The sequence below is a fragment of the Entelurus aequoreus genome, linkage group LG08, assembly GCF_033978785.1.
Source record: "Entelurus aequoreus isolate RoL-2023_Sb linkage group LG08, RoL_Eaeq_v1.1, whole genome shotgun sequence".
Classification (NCBI taxonomy): domain Eukaryota; kingdom Metazoa; phylum Chordata; class Actinopteri; order Syngnathiformes; family Syngnathidae; genus Entelurus; species Entelurus aequoreus.
The window spans coordinates 20,216,882-20,238,333 of record NC_084738.1 but is presented as its reverse complement, the minus strand read 5'-3'; the positions used below and the strand labels follow the sequence as shown (position 1 = coordinate 20,238,333).

Genomic DNA, 21,452 nt, shown 5'->3' with positions numbered 1-21,452 from the left:
AGCAAAATAGTACATTGGAAGTGTGTAGATGCTGGAATTTAGACAATTTAAAAGTGCTTTTTTAAAGTCCCCACTGGCAACACACCGTTTTGCGTGTATGTAGCTTTAATGCAAATGATCTCTGTTGTTGCTAAGTGTTATTATGCACTTTTTATCCACTTTTTACATATACACTGTAACTCAGCACAAAGTAATACATACCACATATTACATACAACAACGTAACAATAAGGAGAGTGACAGGAGGACACAGACGTTAGCAACACTAGCATAGCTGTGTTAGCTACCGTGCTAACATTACACTTATATTTGAACCACATCGTGCTAGGTTAGCCTATTAGCTGAATATAAAACACCAAATGATCAAACCTACAGCTCCAAAGTCCATACCTGACTGATGGTTAGCTCCACGCTACATTTTAGACGTGCAGTGAAGCCTATTTTTTTTGTACAAAGCTGTCAGTGTGGCGTCATCTAGCTAAGAGTGGGTCAAATATGAATTGAGAAAAGAAGTTCTTAATTTGAGACGTGATAAAAACTGATCACGTGAGCGCCTTTTTTAATGTTTTGAATTTGGAGCTAATTTGGAGATGATAGATTAGGCTCATGTTTGGTGCTCCTTAACAGACTATACAATTTTACAAATAAAGGTACCAGCTGATATTTTAAAGGGTATAATTTTTGTCCCTGGGGGGTGTATCTTTTTGAGAGACATTTCTGTACCCTTCAGTCCAGGTCCATTTGTGTACCTTGTCTTGGAAGACGTTTCGCCTCTCATTCGAGTAGGCTTCATCAGTTCGTGGTCATAGACTTAGATTGGTGTCGCCTCTCATTCGAGTAGGCTTCATCAGTTCATGGTCATAGACTTAGATTGGTGTCACCTCTCATTCGAGTAGGCTTCATCAGTTCATGGTCATAGACTTAGATTGGTGTGCCGTCAGGGCCAGCAAGGCCTTCTCTGCTGGCCTAACAAAAGCAGAAATCATCATCACAATTAAAGATAAAAGTAATTTTTATTTTACTTTCCCTAAATATCTAAAAGTATTCATATTCTCTTCATGTCATATTATGCCCTTTCTAGTGCTGTTGTTTTTAGGTTATAGAGTTCTTATCCAATCAGAATTCAGCTAGCTTATGTTGCCATGCTGTACCAAACCTGCCCGAGGCCTTCAGAATCAACAATGCGGGCGTCCGTGCACTGTAAGTGAACGGGGACAAACATTTGACAGACAGTTGCGATAGCCAATCAGATCACGAGTTGTTGTCAGTAAGGCCTTCTAGCTGGCCAAAGGAAGATATATATTGTGATGTTATGAGCTTGGTAACATAGGAACTCCATTACCCAGCATGCCACAGTAGTGAAGAGCATGCGCAGTAGCCCCGTTTAGGTTGTTGAACGTAGCCATGCCGGTAGCGGGATGTTTTTGATAAGCACGCTGTGGAGTAAACTTTAAGAACTCAGCCAACACGCCTCGTCTGCATCTTTTATGATTAGACAAGAAAACACATATTTTGCAAGGCCATTTTCAAGAAGGATATTTAAAGAGAAACAACATTTTGTGAGACCATGTCAGCCAACCCCGGAAGCTCAAATGGGTTCTACAAATTGTGAGTTCATATATTTTATTTCTTTATTTTTTTCACGTTTAATGTTTTTGGCAATTTAAATTTTGACAGTACCACATAAGATATGTTTTAATTGCTGATGGAGTTTATTGATTTTTAAATGCGCCAGAAAATAACCCGTTTTGTACACAGTTGATGTGATTTAATACCCAGTAGTGCGTAAATGTGTTCCTGTATAGTATTTCTCCAGCAATGGTCATGTGGTGACATAAATGATGGTATTTTGAGAGGTAATCATTGGACACAGGACATCACTGAAGGCCTAGGTGGGAAACGCACGGCCCGCCACTGTATCTGACCAATCTAATCTGTGACCAATAACTCAAAGATGACGTTTTTGTTGTTAAAAAAAAGTACATATGTCTGTTTTTGTCTGTTTTGACACTTGGTGTAAAATGTTTGGACAACTTAATATAAGGGTATACAGCTGGCATCTTAAAGACCAATATTGTACTTTTGAGAGAACATTCTTTATATTCTATTTGTCTTGTACCTCTATTTTTTGCATCATTAAGGACTTTTACCAATCATCTATGTTTAAGTTCCTGCAGGCCAAGTGGCAGTCAGACCCCTGCTATGCCTTCTATGGTGTGGATGGCACCACATGCTCCATATTGACTTACCTCAGCCAAATAGAGACCTTTTGCCCTCCTCTACCTGGCCACAAGCGCCCTGCTCCCCCATGGCGTCAGAAACCTTCGCTCTATACAAATAAGGTAAAGTACTGTATGTCTGCCGTGGGTCAAGCTGCTTGCGTTCTCACTTTTTGCTTGCATTTCACACTCAGGCTGAGCTACGTTCCACGCTGAGTCTGCTTTACGAGGCCATCAGCAACAGCAGCGGTCCTGCAGTCACGTTCATGCGGTCCAGAGTGGAAATGATGTCAGAGCGCTGGGAACAGGCGGCTGCCGTGATGAGGCTGCACAACAAGACGCATGCATCTCAGATGAAGGTAGAAGTACATCCGTGTTAAAATGAAACGACATACTGTACATACAGTATTTCTCCCAACGTGTATAGGTGCTGCTTTATCCTGGTGCCCTTGCTGGGGATGCAGGCCAACGTTTCCAAGCCATGATGGAAAGAGGTGGTCCTCTTGGAGAGTTGGTTCAATGGGCAGATCTCAGCGCATGTTTGACCATACTGGGTCACAATGTGACCCTCAGCGACTCGCAGCATCACCTCCACGAGTAAGCATGTCTGTCCGCCAAACCCAGCGTGATTGAAGGAATGATCATTTTCCACTTCGTCCAGCCTGATAGGTGCCGCTCCGGGCCGAGGCAGCTGTCCTATCAAGGGTCCGATGACCTTTGACCTCATCTATACCGACTACCACGGCCTCGCTCACCTTCGAGGAGCCATGGGACTGGCTTTCCAGCATTACCAGTGAGACCACAATGTCCTAAATCAGGGGTGTCCAAACTTTTTCCACTGAGGGCCGCACACGGAAAAATTAAAGCATGTGGGGGCCATTTTGATATTTTTCATTTTCAAACCATAACAAAATATATGCATTTTTTATTTATTTTACCTTTAGGGGTCCCGGGGACCATAAAGAGTCTCAGTCATTAAAATGTTAAAAATAAGTCAGACTATTATTTTTTTTTAATTATTTAACGCTTACAGTAAATCTCTATATCAACTTCAAGTTGATATAAAGTAATACAAATTAAAAAAAATGTTTTTATGGCTTTTCTGTCAAAAACAACTTAGTTTTTTTAATAGTAAAACTGAAATATGCAGTATTTAGTAATTAGAGCCCTAAAAGATCAATAATGCAGGACACCATTGATTTTAATTATTTCATATTTTTGAGTAATCACAGTGAAAAGATAAATAAAAAATCACTAAATATATTTGGGATCCAAAAGGTGCCCCACTCATAAAGTGATACATTTGTATTCGGTTTTTTCTTTCACTTTCAACACTTAAGTAACAAGATCAACTTCAGATGTATCTGTCGATTTTATGCTGGAACTATTATTTTGTTTGTTTTATGCGCTTTTGTCACAGAAAACTTTGATGTTTTTATTCACAATATATGCAATATTTACCACATAAAACATTTTAAGTGAAATATTTGAAGTAATTGGAGCCCTGAAAATAATTTATTATAACATGGATTTTTTTTCATTATTATTATTTTTTGAGCAATGACAAAAAAAGAAAAATGAAAAAAGAAAAAAGAAAAGAAAACAGCCTGCATGGCAGCTTTTGTGTAGACAGAAAAGGGACAACAGACGCATTTTGGCGTAAAAACTAACGATAAAGGTGAAGTTATAACACTGAAACGTCCTCAGGAAGAGGTGCTTTAAAACAGTGGTCCCCAACCACCGATTGGTACCGGGCCGCACAAGAATTAAAAAAAATAAATAAATAAATAAATACATTTTTTTTAATGAAATCAACATAAAAAACACAATATATACATTGTATATCAATATAGATCAATACAGTCTGCAGGGATACAGTCCGTAAGCACACATGATTGTATTTGTATTTTGTCCCACGGACCCCCCACCGGTCCGTGGGACAAATTTTCAAGCGTTGACCGGTCCGCAGCTACAAAAAGGTTGGGGACCACTGCTTTAAGACATATGGCTAGCGGCTAAAGTCCAGCCACAGTCTGCAGTGTTTTTAGCTACTTCTAAATCACTAATCCTCGCCTCTATGGCGACAAATAAATTAAGTTTCTTACAAGTATCCTCCCTGCAGGACGAGGAATAGCTAAACATGTTTCACTACACACCGTAGCTCACCGGCGTCAAAATGTAAACAAACGCCATTTGTGGATCTATACCTAACATCCACTGTAACGATACCAAGTACAGGAGCGTATCTAGTTTGATACTACTATGATTACGTCAATATTTTTTGGCATCACAACATCTTTCGTTTAAAAAAAAATTATATTATGTTTATAAACTCAGGAAATATGTCCCTTGACATGACTTGAATATGACCAATGTATGATCCTGTAATGAATTGGTATCGGATTGATACCCAAATTTGTGGTATCATCCAAAACTAATGTAAAAGCATCCAAACAACAGAAGAATAAGTGATTATTACATTTTAACAGAAGTGTAGATAGAACATTTTGAAAGAAAAAGTAAGCAGATATTAACAGTAAATGAACAAGTAGATTAATAATGAAATTTCTACCACTTGTCCTTAATAATTTTGACAAAATATTTGAATGGAAAATGACACAATATGTTACTGCATATGTCAGCAGACTAAATTAGGAGCCTTTGTTTGCTTACTTACTACTAAAAGACAAGTTGTCTTGAATGTTCACTATTTTACATAAGGACAAACTTGCAATAAGAAACATATGTTTAATGTACCCTAAGATTTTTTGTTAAAATAAAGCCAATAATGCAATTTTTTTGTGGTCCCCTTTATTTAGAAAAGTATCGAAAAGTACCAAATAGTATCGAAATAATTTTGATACCCGTACCGGTACCAAAATTACACTGGTTTTATCATATTTTTTCAAATGAAACAAAACGAAATAAAATAAAAAAAATCAGGGATAAGCTCCAGCTTCATTCAAACCTGAATAGGACAAGCAGCAACATTTCATAAAAATAAAAATAACACACACTAAAATAAAATAATACACAATTAATAAAAAAATAATACTAAATAAAAGACCAGTACACAACACAACACATTACAAGCCAGCTGGGATAATGGCTCCACCTCCCCTTAACTATGAACAGGATAAGCAGTTTCGAAAATTAAATTAAACTAAATTAAATTAAACCAAACATACTGGATCGTTTCGGATTGGGTCAAATTAAATGAAAATAATTTAATCAAATTGAATTGGGGCCCTGCGATGAGGTGACGACTTTCCGCCCGAGTGAACCTGGGATAGGCTCCAAGCCCCCCGGGACCCTGAGAGGAACAAGCGGTAGAAAATGGATGGTATAATTGAAGTCAATTGAATTGCGAATTTAATTTACAGATGGGCATTGTTAAAGCACAGTATAAAAATGCCTTATCTTCCAATGTTAACTAAAAAAACAACAACCCCAACAAACTGAGGACATAACAAAAAACAGCTAAGATGCGCTGCCAAGACACATCACGAGGGATACATTGTGGTTGTCTATGACCATGTATTTGTAGTTCCTTCCAAACGTTCATCAAAAAACATCTTCTATAGCAGTACTTCTCAATTACATTTTGTAATGACCCCCATGGGGGACAGATATTTACACGACTCGCCTGAATTTGTTGACTATTAGAATGAGAACTTGATAATATAGTATTTATTTATTTATCCGAACAACACACTGTGTGTGTTACATTATCTTTATTTTCCACTGATGCCTTTTTTTTTCATTCCTGTCATAATCTTCTTCATTTCTTCGCCTCTGTTAGCTTGGTACGCATGTGTTCTTGTGTACTTACTACTCCTACTGGATTGAACAGGGAGCCTGTTGAATAGATTGAGCACTGCTGCAAGCATAGCTGCAAGCTCGTGTATCGTTCCAACACGAATACTAGAGCGTGGACACAAATTATGAAAATCTCCCCTGCTGCTCGTGACCTTCCAGTGGGCCCCAACCCACTATTTGAGAAACACTGTTCTATTATACTAACATTGTTTTGTCATGTTTGCACTTTAGGTGTCGCTTCAGAATCCTGGATTCGTTTGGCACTGAGCCGGCCTTTAACTTGGGAAGTTATGCACGCAGTCAAGGCTATAAGACACTGTGGGGCAGCTGGGGCCTCCACCCTTTGCAGTACATGACCATGTTCCGTAAGTGTGTATGGGCACACAGAACTTATTTCCACCTGGGCGATATGGCCGAAAATCTATATTGCAATACATATCCCAATATATATTTTGGCATATAAAGGATAATAGAAGCATTTTAAAATGGGTTACAAAGGCTCCTAATTTAGCTGCTGACGTATGCAGTAACACATTGGGTCACTTGTATTATTTTCTCAAAACTATTATTAATCTATTTATTAATTTACTGTTAATAGCAGGTTACTTTTTGTTGTAACATGGTTCTAACTACACTTCTGGTAAAATATAATGTTTAGATACATTACATTAGTTTTGGGCGATTCTTCAAATTTGGGTATCAATCCAAAACCAAGTAGTTGCAAGGGCAGTCCTGGCCATACCATTGTTCATAATTAAAATGTTCAGCACCATGGCATGATTACATTTTTGATCATAACTGTAATTCGCCAATATCATTTACTATTTGAATTATTTCCTTATTTCTTTATTTTTTATTATTTATCATTTATTTATTTCCTTTATAACACACATCATTTATAGTAAAGTCAAAAGTGCAAATTAACTAAACAAAAAAACAACCTACTTTTGTTTCTTGAGTTTGTAAGCAATAACAAAAATGCCAAAAAAATATTTTGTGGTAAATTATATTTATCTAATCACTGCAGTATTGACCATATGCTTGGTATCGTTACTGTCGATATTCATATCGATCTGAAGGCTACAAACGGAAAAATCGAAGCTTTTTGATACTTTTAATTTAAAAAACCAATACAATATATAGATTTTAATTTTTTAATTTTTTAGGGCTCCTCATAAGTTTGGTGCTAGGGGCCCGGAAGGGTCTCAGTCATAAAAATGTTGAAATTAATTAATATACTATAATTATGTATTTTTTTTTTAACGCTTAAATCTCTAAATCAAATTCAGATATGTCGATGTAAGTTTTAATTGTATGTTTTATGAACCTTTTGATATGGCGAAAACATTAACAATACAATATTTTTCCCAAACAAAATTTTCAAAGTGGAATATTAAATAGGCCTTAAATACGAGCGGTAGAAAATGGATGGATAAGTCAAAAACAACAACACTGATTTGGAGTCATTATTATTTTCTCAGCAATAACAGTTAAAAAAAACAAAAACATTCTCAGGGATCCAAAATATAATAGTGTTAAGTTATACATTATCACGTGGGATCTGAGCTGAGGATGTCATTGTGGCTTCTGCAGCCCTTTGAGACACTTGTGATTTAGGGCTATTTAAATAAACTTTGATTGATTGATTGGTGATCATTGTGCCATTTGCGGCCCGCAGCTAATTTTTTAGCGGCCCACGGTACAATCTACAAATACTATGAACATATTTATAAAAACATTAATAATAATAATAATAATACCTGGGATTTATATAGCGCTTTTCTAAGTACCCAAAGTCGCTTTAAACGTGTGTGTTTATTACACAAAAACAACTTTATTAGGAAAATAAACTAAGAAGTTTTTAGGGTGGTTTTGAAGGTAGGGAGGGAGGGGGCACCTCTGATGTGCCTGGGGAGAGCGTTCCAGAGAGAGGGGGCAGCCACGGAGAAGGCCCTGTCGCCCCAGGTTCGGCGCCTGGTCTTGGGGACCTCCAGGAGGCCAGCATCACTAGACCTGAGGGAACGGGACGGGACGTGTGGCTGGAGGAGGTCAGAGAGGTAGGGTGGAGCCAGGTTATGGAGTGCCTTGTAGGTGGTGAGGAGTATTTTAAAGGGGATTCTGTATTTGACAGGCAGCCAGTGGAGGTCATGAAGGACAGGTGTGATGTGCTCTCTGGAGCAGGTTCCGGTGAGCAGGCGGGCAGCGGAGTTCTGGACATATTGCAGTTTGTTGAGGGTTTTGGAAGTGATGCCGTAGAGCAGGGGTGTCAAACGTATGGCCCGAGGGCCGGATCAGGCCCACGAACAGGTTTTATCCGGCCCGCGGGATGAGTTTGCTAAGTATAAAAATTACCCTGAAATTTTTGAATGAAGGAAACAGCTTTTCTAAATGTGTCCACTAGATGTCACAATAGCAAATCTTTGTAGATGATGCTACATATGTAAAAATATAATAAAAATAAACCACATGATGTCAAGGAAAATGATCAAACTACATAAATAACATCCTGTAATTTGATTTTGATATCATTTTTTTTATCTTGATAGATTGAAAATTAACACCAATGAGTTGACTGATGAACATTATCACATAATTTATTCAGCAAATATACCGTATTTTTCGGAGTATAAGTCGCACCGGCCGAAAATGCACAATAAAGAAGGGAAAAAAAATATAAGTCGCACTGGAGTATAACTCACATTTTTTGGAGAAATGTATTTGATAAAACCCAACACCAAGAATAGACATTTGAAAGGCAATTTAAAATAAAGAAAGAATAGTGAACAACAGGCTGAATAAGTGTACGTTATATGAGGCATAAATAACCAACTGAGAACGTGCCTGGTATGTTAACGTAACATATTATGGTAAGAGTCATTCAAATAACTATAACATATACAACATGCTATACGTTTACCAAACAATCTGTCACTCCTAATTGCTAAATCCCATGAAATCTTATACGTCTAGTCTCTTACGTGAATGAGCTAAATAATATTATTTGATATTTTACGCTAATGTGTTAATTTCACACATAAGTCGCTCCTGAGTATAAGTCGCAACCCCCGCCAAACTATGAAAAAAAACTGCGACTTATAGTCCGAAAAATACGGTAAATAACATCCTGTAATTTGATTTTGACATCATTTTTTTATCTTGATAGGTTGAAAATTAACACCAATGAGTTGACTGATGAACATTATCACATAATTTATTCAGAAAATATAAATAACGACACATAACGATAGAATACTATTAACCGCAACATGTAAGTGTACAAAAAACCCCAACAACATTATGATTTGTACAATTTCAGAATGTGCTTGTTCTATTTTTAAACAAAGAAAACAATCTGAAGTTGTCTTTATTTTTAAGTTATTGTGCTGTGATTTTACCAGTCTGGCCCACTTGGGAGTAGATTTTCCTCCATGTGGCCCCCGATCTAAAATGAGTTTGACACCCCTGCCGTAGAGGATGCTGTTGCAATAGTCTAGCCGGGATGAGATGAAGGCGTGGATGAGGGTTTCGGCAGCAGAGGATGTGAGGGAGGGCCGGAGACGGGCAATGTTTCTGAGGTGGAAAAATGCAGTTTTGGTGATGTAGTTTACGTGGGGGAGGAATGAGAGGGTAGGGTCGAAGATTACACCTAGATTGCGGATGTGGGTGGAGGTAGTGACAAGAGAGCCGTCGATGTTTAATGAAAAGTCCTGAGTGGAGCGAGTGAGGGAGTCGGGGCCAATAATAATTATTTCAGATTTGTTGCAGTTGAGTTTTAGAAAGTTTTTTTGCATCCAGGTTTTTATGTCTGTGAGGCAGGTGGTGAGGGTGGAGTGGGTGGCTGGGGTGATGGTCGTGGTGGAAAGGTATAGTTGTGTGTCGTCGGCATAGCAGTGAAATTGAAGGCCGTGGTGGCGGAGGATCTGACCGAGGGGCAGGAGGTAGATGGTAAAGAGTAGGGGGCCAAGTACTGAGCCTTGGGGGACGCCATTAAAAAGTGGAATAAAACCCCAAACAGGTGAAAATATAATGAGAACAAGTGGTTATGTTGACTGTAATAACACAAAACTGCCATGCAGGCTGTTGTCTCCTTTATAATTGTCATTGCGAAAAAAAAAAAAATGAACCAAAATCAATGTTGGAATGAATTGACAATTATAATAAAATATAGCACCTAAAAATATTTTATTGGGAAAATATTGCATATTCTTTGTTTGCCATAAAAACAAAGTTTTCTATGACAAAAAGAGCATAAAACAAACAAAAAAAACCATAAAGAATATTAAAAACGTAAAATCAACTGATAGTTCTAAAGTTGATGTAAAGATTTCAGCGTTTAAAGCAAAAAAAAAAAAAAAAAGTATGACTTATTTTTTAACACTATTATATTTTGGATCCCATAGAATGTTAGTGTTTTTTTTAAACTGTTATTGCTCATAAAATAATAATGAATCAAAATCAGTGTTATTGTTGTTAACCTATATAAGGCCTATTTAATAATGTTCTTTAAAAATTTTGTTGAGGGAAAATATTGAATATCTAATGTTTTTGCCATTAAAAAAATGGGTTTCTTTGACAAGAAGGGCCTAAAACATAAAATTAAAACTTAAATTGACAGATCTGAATTTGATTTAGAGATTTAGGCGGTCACAAAAATAATAATAATGTATGAATTATTTTTTAACCTTTTTATGACTGAGACCCTTCCGGGCCCCTAGGACAAAACTTGAGGGGAGCCTAAAGGTTAAAACAAGTATATATATTGTATTGGTTTTTCTAAATTAAAAATATCAAATGGCCCCCAAAAGCTTAGATTTTTCAGTTTGGAACTGAAAGTGGAAAAAGTTTGGACACCCCCGATTTAGACGATATAATGACACATTCAAGCTATGTACTGCAAGTTTTACAGCGACAAGCCGAAGAAGGCGACCTCAAAACAATGTAGCGTCCTCACTTGCAAGCAAGCAGCTAATGTCCCTCCACAGTGCAACTTCTATATAACAAAATCTTCAGCTCAATGGCCCGCGGGCCGCACTTTGGAAACCCCTGGTCTAAATCAGGCAACACTATTTCCACCATGCTATTATGGTAAATAGTGATTGAGATCTTACGTAGGAACTAGTGTTCTCCCGATACCAATATTTTGATAGTGGTACCGGTACCAAAATGTATTTCGATACTTTTCGGTACTTTGATACATTTCTGAATAAATTGGACCACAAAAAATTGCATTATTGGCTTTATTTTAACAAAAAAATCTTACGGTACATTAAACATATGTTTCTTATTGCATGTTTGTCCTTAAATAAAACAGTGAACATACAAGACAACTTGTCTTTTAGTAGTAAGTAAGCAAACAAAGGCTCCTAATTTAGTCTGCTGACATATGCAGTAACATATTGTGTCATTTTCCATTCTATTATTTTGTCAAAATTATTAAGGGCAAGAGGTAGAAAAATTATTATTAATCCACTTGTTCATTTACTGTTAATATCTGCTTACTTTCTCTTTTAACATGTTTTATCTACACTTCTGTTAAAATGTAATAATCACTTATTCTTCTGTTGTTCGGATGCTTTACATTAGTTTTGGATGATACTACAAATTTGGGTATCAATCCGAAACCAAGTCATTACAGGATCATACATTGGTCATATTCAAAGTCCTCATTGTCATGAGCCGTGGCCCGGATCATGTTTTTGTTATTTTCTGCTGGTTTTGGACTCCCTTAGTTCCTGTTGTTGGGCACCCTTGAGTTTGTTTAGTTACCATGGCTACTTATTTTCACCTGCCTCTGGTGTTCGGGACGCTCACCTGTTTGTCATCAGAGGTGGTATAGCTCGGTTGGTAGAGTGGCCGTGCCAGCAACTTGAGGGTTGCAGGTTCAATCCTCGCTTCCGCCATCCTAGTCACTGCCGTTGTGTCCTTGGGCAAGACACTTTACCCACCTACTCCCAGTGCCACCCACACTGGTTTAAATGTAACTTAGATATTGGGTTTCACTATGTAAAGCGCTTTGAGTCACTTGAGAAAAAGCGCTATATAAATGTAATTCACTTCACTTCAATTATTTAAGCCTGCCTTTGCCAGTCAGTCGGCCTGGCTTCTTTGTTTGCTTCATGCTCTCGCCACGTAAGTTTGGCTTGTCTCCTAGCCTGTGCTAAGTTAGCTTCGAATGCGATTGGCACATGTTTTCTTTCGACTTGTTTTCTGTTCTTGGTGGTGCTTCGGTTTTTGTCAAGATTAAATCATGTTCCTACCTGCAAGTCCTGTCCGGAGTGTTCCGTTTGCATCCCGGAGGAACAAACCTCGCAGTAAGTTGCGACCCACACGTGACACACATATGTCCTGGGACATATTTTCTGAGTTTATAAACATAATATAAATATAAAAAAAAACTAAAGAAGATGTTGTGATGCCAAAAAATATCAATGTACTCATAGTAGTATTGACTAGATACTGTATGCTCCTGTACTTGGTATCATTACAAGTACAAGTCAGGTGTAGATTCACCCATGGCATTACTTTTTAGAGGTGGTATAGTACCGAATATGATTCATTAATATTGCGGTATTATACTAATACCGGTATACCGTACAACCCAGTAGATACATTCCATTAGTGATGCACCTGAAACCAATAGCATCTTTATCCCCTTACTACTATTACGAGGTGTCTGGAATTACTTTACCACAACATCTGATACCACCTTGTGTCACAGTCAGACGTGGCATCTGTAAAGCTGAAATACGTTCCACACACATACTGTATCAATCCATGATGAGTACACACTTTTAGGCATTCTCAAGATTAATGGCGAGCGAGGTTAAATCTACCGGGTGCCCAGACTGACCTTTCATTCTCTCTCCTCTCCATGTCACCTTTCCCATCCTGCCGGGGGATGGAGACAAGCTGGACGGAGCTGAGAGACGCTCTCCATCCCTCAGCCGAGCACATGTTTATTTGTCCTGCTGGAGAGAGAGAGATACGTGTTAGCGCACAGCTTATATGGCGAGTCAGGGAGAGGAAGATAGTTCTTTTTGATGAGGACGCTTGAAGGAAAACTGTGCTTCTGTAGTGACGATTCCTCGTCTGACAGCTTGGCTAGAAAGGCCCACACACGCCACAAATGTTAGCAAAAATGGAACGTGATGGTCGCACGCACACGTGTGTTGTTGGCACATTCCTGCATCACTTAGGTAAATACTCATCCCTCGCACCTCCGTCGGTGTGTCGGAGGACAGCTGCCTGCAGGAACAAACAGCCGGTGAGCGTCTTATATGTGGAGAGTCCTCATTTCTGGTTTTGTGCGCCATGCTTACTGCATTGCTCACCCAAACCTACTTTAGATTTTCGCATGAAAAAAAATCACCTTCTACTGAATCACCTTCACGAGAGCGAAAAAAATATTTATTTTCAATTTTGTTGAACAAAGTGTTTATTATTTTAGTTGAATTGCGCGCTGTGTTATCTCTGTTTACTTACTCCACGTACAGTAGGAACAAACAATGAAGTTAGCATAGGGAGTTTGACAAATATATTTTTTCTTTATTTTTCTCAAGCTGCTGTAAGTAAGTACATTTTATTTATAAAAAGCTTTTCACAGATAAAATCACAAAGCGCTGTACAAGACATAGGTGAAGTAAAACAACAATTCAATTAAAACAACAGGGGCAACATCATAAAAAGGATACCAAGTGGATTAAAATTGATTGTTAAAAGGTGCATTAACTAAAAGCTTTACTAAAAAGAGAAGTTTTCAAATGTTTCTTAAAAAGTTTCAACTCAGTCAAGATCATGGAGGGACTGGTGCAAACTGTTCCAGAGTCTGGGAGCTATATAATGGAATGCCAGGTCTCCACGGGTTTTAAAACTACTTTTTGGGATCTTTAGAAGACCCTGGCCTGAAGACCGGAGGCTGGGCCCTGAAGAGTAGGGGCATAACGAGTCAGTGATGTACTGAGAGGCTCCACCATGCAATGCACGGAATGTCAGGACTAAAATTTTAATGCGGAATTTAACTGGAAGCCAATGAAGACTGGATAAAACGGGGGTGATATGGGCTGTTCTGGGTGCACCGGTCAAAAGTCTGCCAGCCGCATTTTGTTTGAAAAGTCTGAAGTCTCTTTAGCGTTGACTTTCTCACTTTTGTAATATTTCTTAGACGATAAAAACAGTTTTTGGTCAGTTGACGGCAGTGACCCTCCAAAGACATTGACTGATCAAACACAACTCCAAGGTTTCTGAGGCTGCTTCTGACAGATGCACCCAGAGCACCAAGGGAGTTCTTCTGTCGCTCCCATGAAGTCTTCTAATCTTCTAAGAAGGCTCGTCTCACTTTGAAAACCTTTAAACAACACCCATTTAAGTAAAAGTACAGTTACAAAATTTTGATTTTAATAATGGTTTTGCATGCATGAGAAAAGTATGTAGAATGGAAAATGTACCTCTCTCTGACTATATTTTCATTCATTAATAAGTAATATGGCACAACTCAGCAATGACAGAACCCATGTCGTAATAGTGCTAAGGTGCAAACTGCTCAGCCAGCAATAATGCCGCTGATGAGTTAATTGTAAAAACAGCATGACGAGTGTAACACGCATGAGTTTTAAGTAGCGCGACCAACATTTTAAAAAGGCCTTGATCTACGGACTTAATTGGTTCTTGAACGGGTTTCGTATTTAGAAAAGTTTGTTTTGTTTGTTATTTCATTCATTCAAGGTCAAACAAAACAATCGACATGACATTACAATAAATCATGAATGAAAAGGAGCAGAAATAAGTAAAACTTATATCTTCCCCCATTCACATTTGTTGTTCAACTCAAAATACTATTTAGGCAACTCTTCTATATTCATAACATATATTTTATTACACAAAACAAAATAACCAAACATGGAATCAATAATTGACTCCAAATCATATCTTTTCATCAAATTATTTTAAAATACAGTAGGATATTTACATTATTTTGTTCCGCTGTCAAGGTTGTTCTATAAACTAACACCTTTGATTGAAATGCTTCTTTCCATTGTCCCTGTTTTACTGTAGATCTTGATTTATTAAAGAGCTCAGTTCCTTTGAGATTATAATTACTTTCTCTTTGTATTAAACGAGCTCTGATCGCCCAGAATTACTCTCAGACAAATAACAACACCACCACGAAAACAAAAGACATCACGAAGTCAGCAACTTCAATACAAAACAAACTAAATATCTTTATGCACAACATCTACTTACATTTGACCAAGTTTAGTGATGAAGCTTACGTGTGCGGATTTCTATCATCGTTGCTTCTTGTCTAGAACACTGTCCGTCGCTGAAAAGGTCCTGCATGAAACAATGACTTTAGCACTTGCTCGATGCAGAACATTCTTACTTTGTTGTCCAGTCATTGTTAAAAGTCTGATCGTCGCAATTTATTATTATTTTTTTAGAGTTGAATGCATAGTGTTCTTCTATTTACCCCACTGCTGCTTCATCATGACACATTGCGGGGTAGGGGGGTGGCGAGAGTACTGCATACGTGAGAAACCCAAGTTTAAATGGTTTCATCAAGTCTATTTGGGTAATGTTCAGCGGGCCAAATGAAAAGCTTTGGCAGGCCGGATGTGGCCCTCATGCCACCAGTTGAACAGAACTGCCCTAAACAGTATTTGACCTTTGATCTTTTCTTTGATGTCCAGATATCCCCAAATCAAATGTGACGTTTGACTTCCTCTTTGAACTTGCAAGAAATGTCCTAAACACATGACCGCATGTGACCTTTGACCCCACCGATCAACTTTTGACAGGAGTATATTTCTTCATCTCTCTCACCTCTAGTGTTATGACGTGAATTTGTATTTGTCTATGCAGCACATACACCTGATAATTCCTTCCTGGGCTTTGTCAGTGAGGAGGCAGCAAGGGCGCAGGAATCTGACCTCCCTAGGAAGGAGAAGATGGCAGTCATCTATGGCAAACAGGAGTACATGTGGCAGGTACTGCAATGTTGAGTTTTGCCACAAATACTTCATAGATCCTGATATTCTTTTCTCGTGTGTGAATATTTCAGGGAAAATCTGAATATGTACAGGTGATTAGTGAAGAGATGCAGACCCATGCTACTGTCTACCAGCCTCCAGGACATGTCTCCACCTTGCCCAGCTCTGTGATTAACCACGGCCTGCTCTCTCAGCAACACTTCCTGCGACTCCTCCGCAGGGCAAAGGTCAGACACATGATGACGGTGCCACCTCTAAAATGACATTTATAAGAACATACCCGCTGTCCTATCAGGTGTTTGTAGGTCTTGGTTTCCCCTACGAGGGTCCTGCTCCCATCGAGGCCATCGCTCTGGGCTGCGTTTTCCTCCAACCGCGTCTATATCCGCCTCACTCTTCGGACAATAATGAATTCTACAAAGGCAAACCCACAACAAGACAGGTCCATATTTAAGTAGAAAGCATTAATGTATTTGATATATTATAACAAAAAGGAGCATCTTTCGAATCACAGATCTCCTCTCAGCACCCGTATGCTGAAGATTTCATTGGTAAACCTCACGTATGGACGGTGGATGCCACTAACAAGACCCAAGTGCGGGAAGCCGTCAGGGAACTTCTCCGGACAGAGGTAACACGCTGTGTGTAGAGTCCCGCGATCCGTGGGGGGCCCTGGTTTTTATGGCGCCAAAACACTGCCAGCAAGATTTGGTATAAGGGGAAAAAAACTGACATTGTAAAAAAGTTGTATTGGCATTGGCATTGGCATTTACGAACATTGAAAAAAGACAATCATTTTGGTGGATATTTTTTCGCATCATGACATTTTCCAGTATTCATATTTTTGTACCCTGTTTTTATTTTTGTGTGTGTCACATGTTTTTATTTTCAACATTTGCTTCTCTTTTTTACGGTTTCGTCCACCCACATGCATCCGCTCACCAAGTCAAAACACTGCCAATAGTTTGAAAACGTTAAAAAACAAGCAAAACTGTAAAAAGGGAAGTGAATGTGAAAAAAAACCCTTAAAAATAAAAACCTGTAAAACACACAACAATATAAGTGTACAAAAATATGAATATTGGCAATGAAAACATGTCATGATACAAAAAAATATCCACCAAAGAGATTGTATTTTTTCAATGTTTGTATCTATTTGTCTGAATAATGTATTGCAAATACAAAAGCACAATAATAAACATACAGTTAAATTATTTCTAAAAATTATTAGGGTATGCTGTAGTTTTCAATATCATTAGATAATGAACTGTGTGTATTGTATACCTTAAAGTCAGATAGCTATAGTTATTCAAATATTTTAAATTCAATGCATTAAACTGCAAAATGTGCATGATTACATTTGTATTGTAATCCTTATCGTGTTTTTGGCCATGACCGATTAGCCCCATGGCACACATTTTGTCACAAACTCTGCCCGACAACAATTGTGTGAGATACCCCCCCCCCCCCCCCCAAAAAAAACAAAAAACAAACAAACAAAAAATATATATACTGTATATATATATATATATATATATACATATATATATATATATATGTCTTAATTAGATTATCCAAAAAATAGTGCTCGATACCGTGGTAGAGCGTAATATGTATGTGTGGGAAAAAATCACAAGACTATTTCATCTCTACAGGCCTGTTTCATGAGGGGTTTCCTCAATCCTCAGGAGATTTTAAAATCTCCTGAGGATTGAGGAAACCCCTCATGAAACAGGCCTGTAGAGATGAAATAGTCTTGTGATTTTTTCCCACACATACATACACATATATATATATATATATATATATATATATATATATATATATATATATATATATCCAAAACCAGTGACACGTGGCACGATGTGTAAATCGTAAATAAACACAGAATACAATGATTTGCTAATCCTTTTTAACCTATATTCAATTGAATAGACTCCAAAGACAAGATACTTAATGTTTGAACTGGAAAACGTTATTTTTTTGCAAATATTAGCTTATTTGGAATTTGATGCCTGCAACATGTTTCAAAAAAGCTGGCAAAAGTGGCAAAAAATACTGAGAAAGTTGAGGAATCAAACAATTATTCGGAACATTCCACAGGTGAACAGGCTAATTGGGAACTGGTGGGTGTCATGAATGGGTATAAAAGCAGCTTCCATGAAATGTAGTAAAAGAGTGCGGGTACTAGACTGGCCTGCCTGTAGTCCAGACCTGTTTCCCATTGAAAATGTGTGTCACATTGTCAAGCGTAAAATACGACAACGGAGACTGTTGAACAACTTAAGCTGTACATCAAGCAAGAATGGGAAAGAATTCCACCTGAAAAGCTTCAAAAATGGGTCTCCTCAGTTCCCAAACCTTTACTAAGTGTTGTTAAAAGGAAAGGCCATGTAACACAGTGGTAAAAATGCCCATGTGCCAACTTTTTTGCAACATGTTGCTGCCATTAAATTCTAAGTTAATGATTATTTGCAAAAAAAAAAAAAGTTTTTCAGTTCGAACATTAAATATCTTGTCTTTGCAGTCTATTCAATTGAATATAAGTTGAAAAGGATTTGCAAATCATTGTATTCTGTTTTTATTTACGAATTACACAACGTGCCAACTTCACTGGTTTTAGGTTTTGTATATATATATAATATATATATATATATATGTATATATATTTTAGGGCTGCGAATCTTTGGTTGTCCCACGATTCGATTCAATATCGATTCTTGGTCACGATTCGATTCAAAATCGAGTTTTTTCGATTCAACGCGATTCTCGATTCAAAAACGATATTTTCCCGAATCAAAACAATTCTCTATTCATTCAATACATAGGATTTCAGCAGGATCTACCCCAGTTTGCTGACATGCAAGCAGAGTAGTAGATTTTTGTAAAAAGCTTTTATAATTGTAAAGGACAATGTTTTATCAACTGATTGCAATAATGTACTGTACATTTGTTTTAACTATTAAATGAACCAAAAATATGACTTATTTTATCTTTGTGAAACTATTGGACACAGTGTGTTGTCAAGCTTATGAGATGCGATGCAAGTGTAAGCCACTGTGACACTATTGTTCATTTATTTTTATTTTTATAACTGTTTAATGATAATGTCAATGAGGGATTTTTAATCACTGCTATGTTGAAATTGTAACTAATATTGATACTGTTGTTGATAATATTCATTTTTGTTTCACTACTTTTGGTTTGTTCTGTGTCGTGTTTGTGTCTCCTCTCAATTGCTCTGTTTATTGCAGTTCTGAGTGTTGCTGGGTCGGGTTTGGTTTTGGAATTGGATTGCATTGTTATGGTATTGCTTTGTTGGATTGATTAATAAAAAAATAATGATAATAATAATAAAAATAAAAATAAATGAAAAAATGAATACAATAAAATAGATTTTTAAAAAATGAGAATCGATTCTGAATCGCACAACGTGAGAATCACGATTCAAATTCAAATAGATTTTTCCCCACACCCTTAATATATATATATATATATATATATAATATATATATATATTTTTTACATGCTACATTAGACAGTTAATGTGTCTTGGCAAAATAGAGTGCTGTTTTTTTTTTTAAATGCTGGTGCCCCACTATTTTGTTTTTCAAATGAAAACAGCACTGATTAACATAGTTTCCTTTTGCAGGTGAAGCCTCTAACGCCAAGAGAGTTCTCTTGTGAGGGAATGTTGGAGCGGCTTCATCATTATATCACTCAGCAGGTAAAAGCTGTAGCCACATAGCCGCCATTGTACCAATAATAAATCAATGCTTATGTCATTATTTTGTGCTAAAAGGTTACATGTAATTAATCTGATATTTATGATCTTGCTCCCTCCAGAGTTTCTGCACTGCATCTGTCACCACGTGGCTGCCAGAAAGTGCTCTAAGGGTGCACCTGGGTCCCCTCGGTCAGTCGTGTGTAAGTGTGTGTGCACGGTCCACCCTGGTGTGTGAGCCCTCGCTCTTTCAACGCCTTAACAACCCTGAAGTGTTCACCAGGTGAGAGATGAGCTCCATGCATGCATATACTGTACCTTGTCATTTCTGCATTTATGAGTCCTATGCTGTAAAAATAATGCACTGTACATGAGCTCCATGTGGTTTACAAATTTCAGAAAAGTAAATCAATAAATACATTTTAATTTAAAAAATAAAAAGCTAAACTTGTATTGTTTTAAATCTTGATTTGTACTGTAGCACTTTAAGATCTATTTAAATGAACAGTGTGAAACATATAATCTCTATTATAAGTATACATCATTTCTGGCAGACGTTGCTTCCTACTCTGTTCAGCTGTCCTCGAACGCACCGTAAAAACACCTTTGTCACATTGAGTTGAATATCTTAGTTGCTCAGACAGCAATCTGTTTATATAAGTTTAGATTGGGTATGTTGTTTCTTAATGAGGAAAGATGTTAATGACTCGTTTTCATGTTTAATGGCGCCAGTTAGTTTGTGGGTTTAACAAAGTGCAGTTATCAATCTTGTTTTTTCGATAATTTGAATTAAAAAGGGTAAAACAAACCATCTGGAGTTTTGCCATGGTCATCATTATTGCTGTTTATCGTTACATCCCTACAATACAGTCTTGTTTTCCCAGTAAAAAGTCCCAACACCTTGCTTACAAAAATAGTAGTTTGGATTGGACTTCTTCTCCCACATGCAACTGTGATTGGATAACTTGTCCCACCCGACTAGAACAAAATTATATATGATTGGATTCAGTCTGTCAACATGTTCCTCTTGTTTCTATTCATCAAGTAAATTGTCAATTGATTGTGTAATTGTTTTCGTCAACATTTGTTGTGATTCGCTATCGACCTATTTTAGTCAGGGAAAAATAAGTTGTTGGCGATAACTAAGACGAACATATTTTCACAAAATTAACACTGATCTAAAGTCCCATGTGGGTTGATTTTGAAGTGAAATTTACCAGCGAGCCCAGCAGGCGAAGTCTCCTCACTCATCTTTGCACTGACGTATGCACAATAAATTGCGTGACTAATCTGCATATATACATGATTACAGTGTCGGGCCTAGTGTTTCCCACCTAGGCCTTCGGTGATGACCTGTTCTCCAATGATTACCTCTCAAAATACAATCATTTATGTCACCACATGACCATTGCTGGAAAAATACTATACAGGAACACATTTACGCACTACAGTGCATTGAATCACCTCCAACAGTGTACAAAACGGGTTATTTTCTGGCGCATTTACTGTAGGTAGATAAAATAGAATAGAAAGTACTTTATTGATCCCTTGGGGGAAATTCAGCACCACAGTTCGCTCACAATAGACAATAATAATAAATAATATAATATATACAATATATTACATATATAATATATAAATAATATAAATATATTCTACATATACTACATATACTCTACATTTAAAAATCAATAAACCCGCATC

The 21,452-nt window shown here is 37.3% G+C and overlaps 1 protein-coding gene across 1 annotated transcript in view; it reads left to right on the top strand.

The window, feature by feature from the left end:
• The window catches only part of LOC133655977 (alpha-1,6-mannosylglycoprotein 6-beta-N-acetylglucosaminyltransferase B-like), a 30,700-nt gene that overhangs the window by 7,837 nt on the left and 1,411 nt on the right, over positions 1-21,452 (top strand). Inside the window, exons 6-16 of the mRNA XM_062056667.1 lie at positions 2,169-2,342; positions 2,414-2,584; positions 2,647-2,816; positions 2,881-3,012; positions 6,270-6,403; positions 15,897-16,021; positions 16,096-16,251; positions 16,320-16,466; positions 16,539-16,655; positions 19,677-19,751; positions 19,871-20,031. Of these exons, the coding sequence (XP_061912651.1) occupies positions 2,169-2,342; positions 2,414-2,584; positions 2,647-2,816; positions 2,881-3,012; positions 6,270-6,403; positions 15,897-16,021; positions 16,096-16,251; positions 16,320-16,466; positions 16,539-16,655; positions 19,677-19,751; positions 19,871-20,031 (1,562 nt within the window). The remainder of the gene's footprint in view (positions 1-2,168; positions 2,343-2,413; positions 2,585-2,646; positions 2,817-2,880; positions 3,013-6,269; positions 6,404-15,896; positions 16,022-16,095; positions 16,252-16,319; positions 16,467-16,538; positions 16,656-19,676; positions 19,752-19,870; positions 20,032-21,452) is intronic.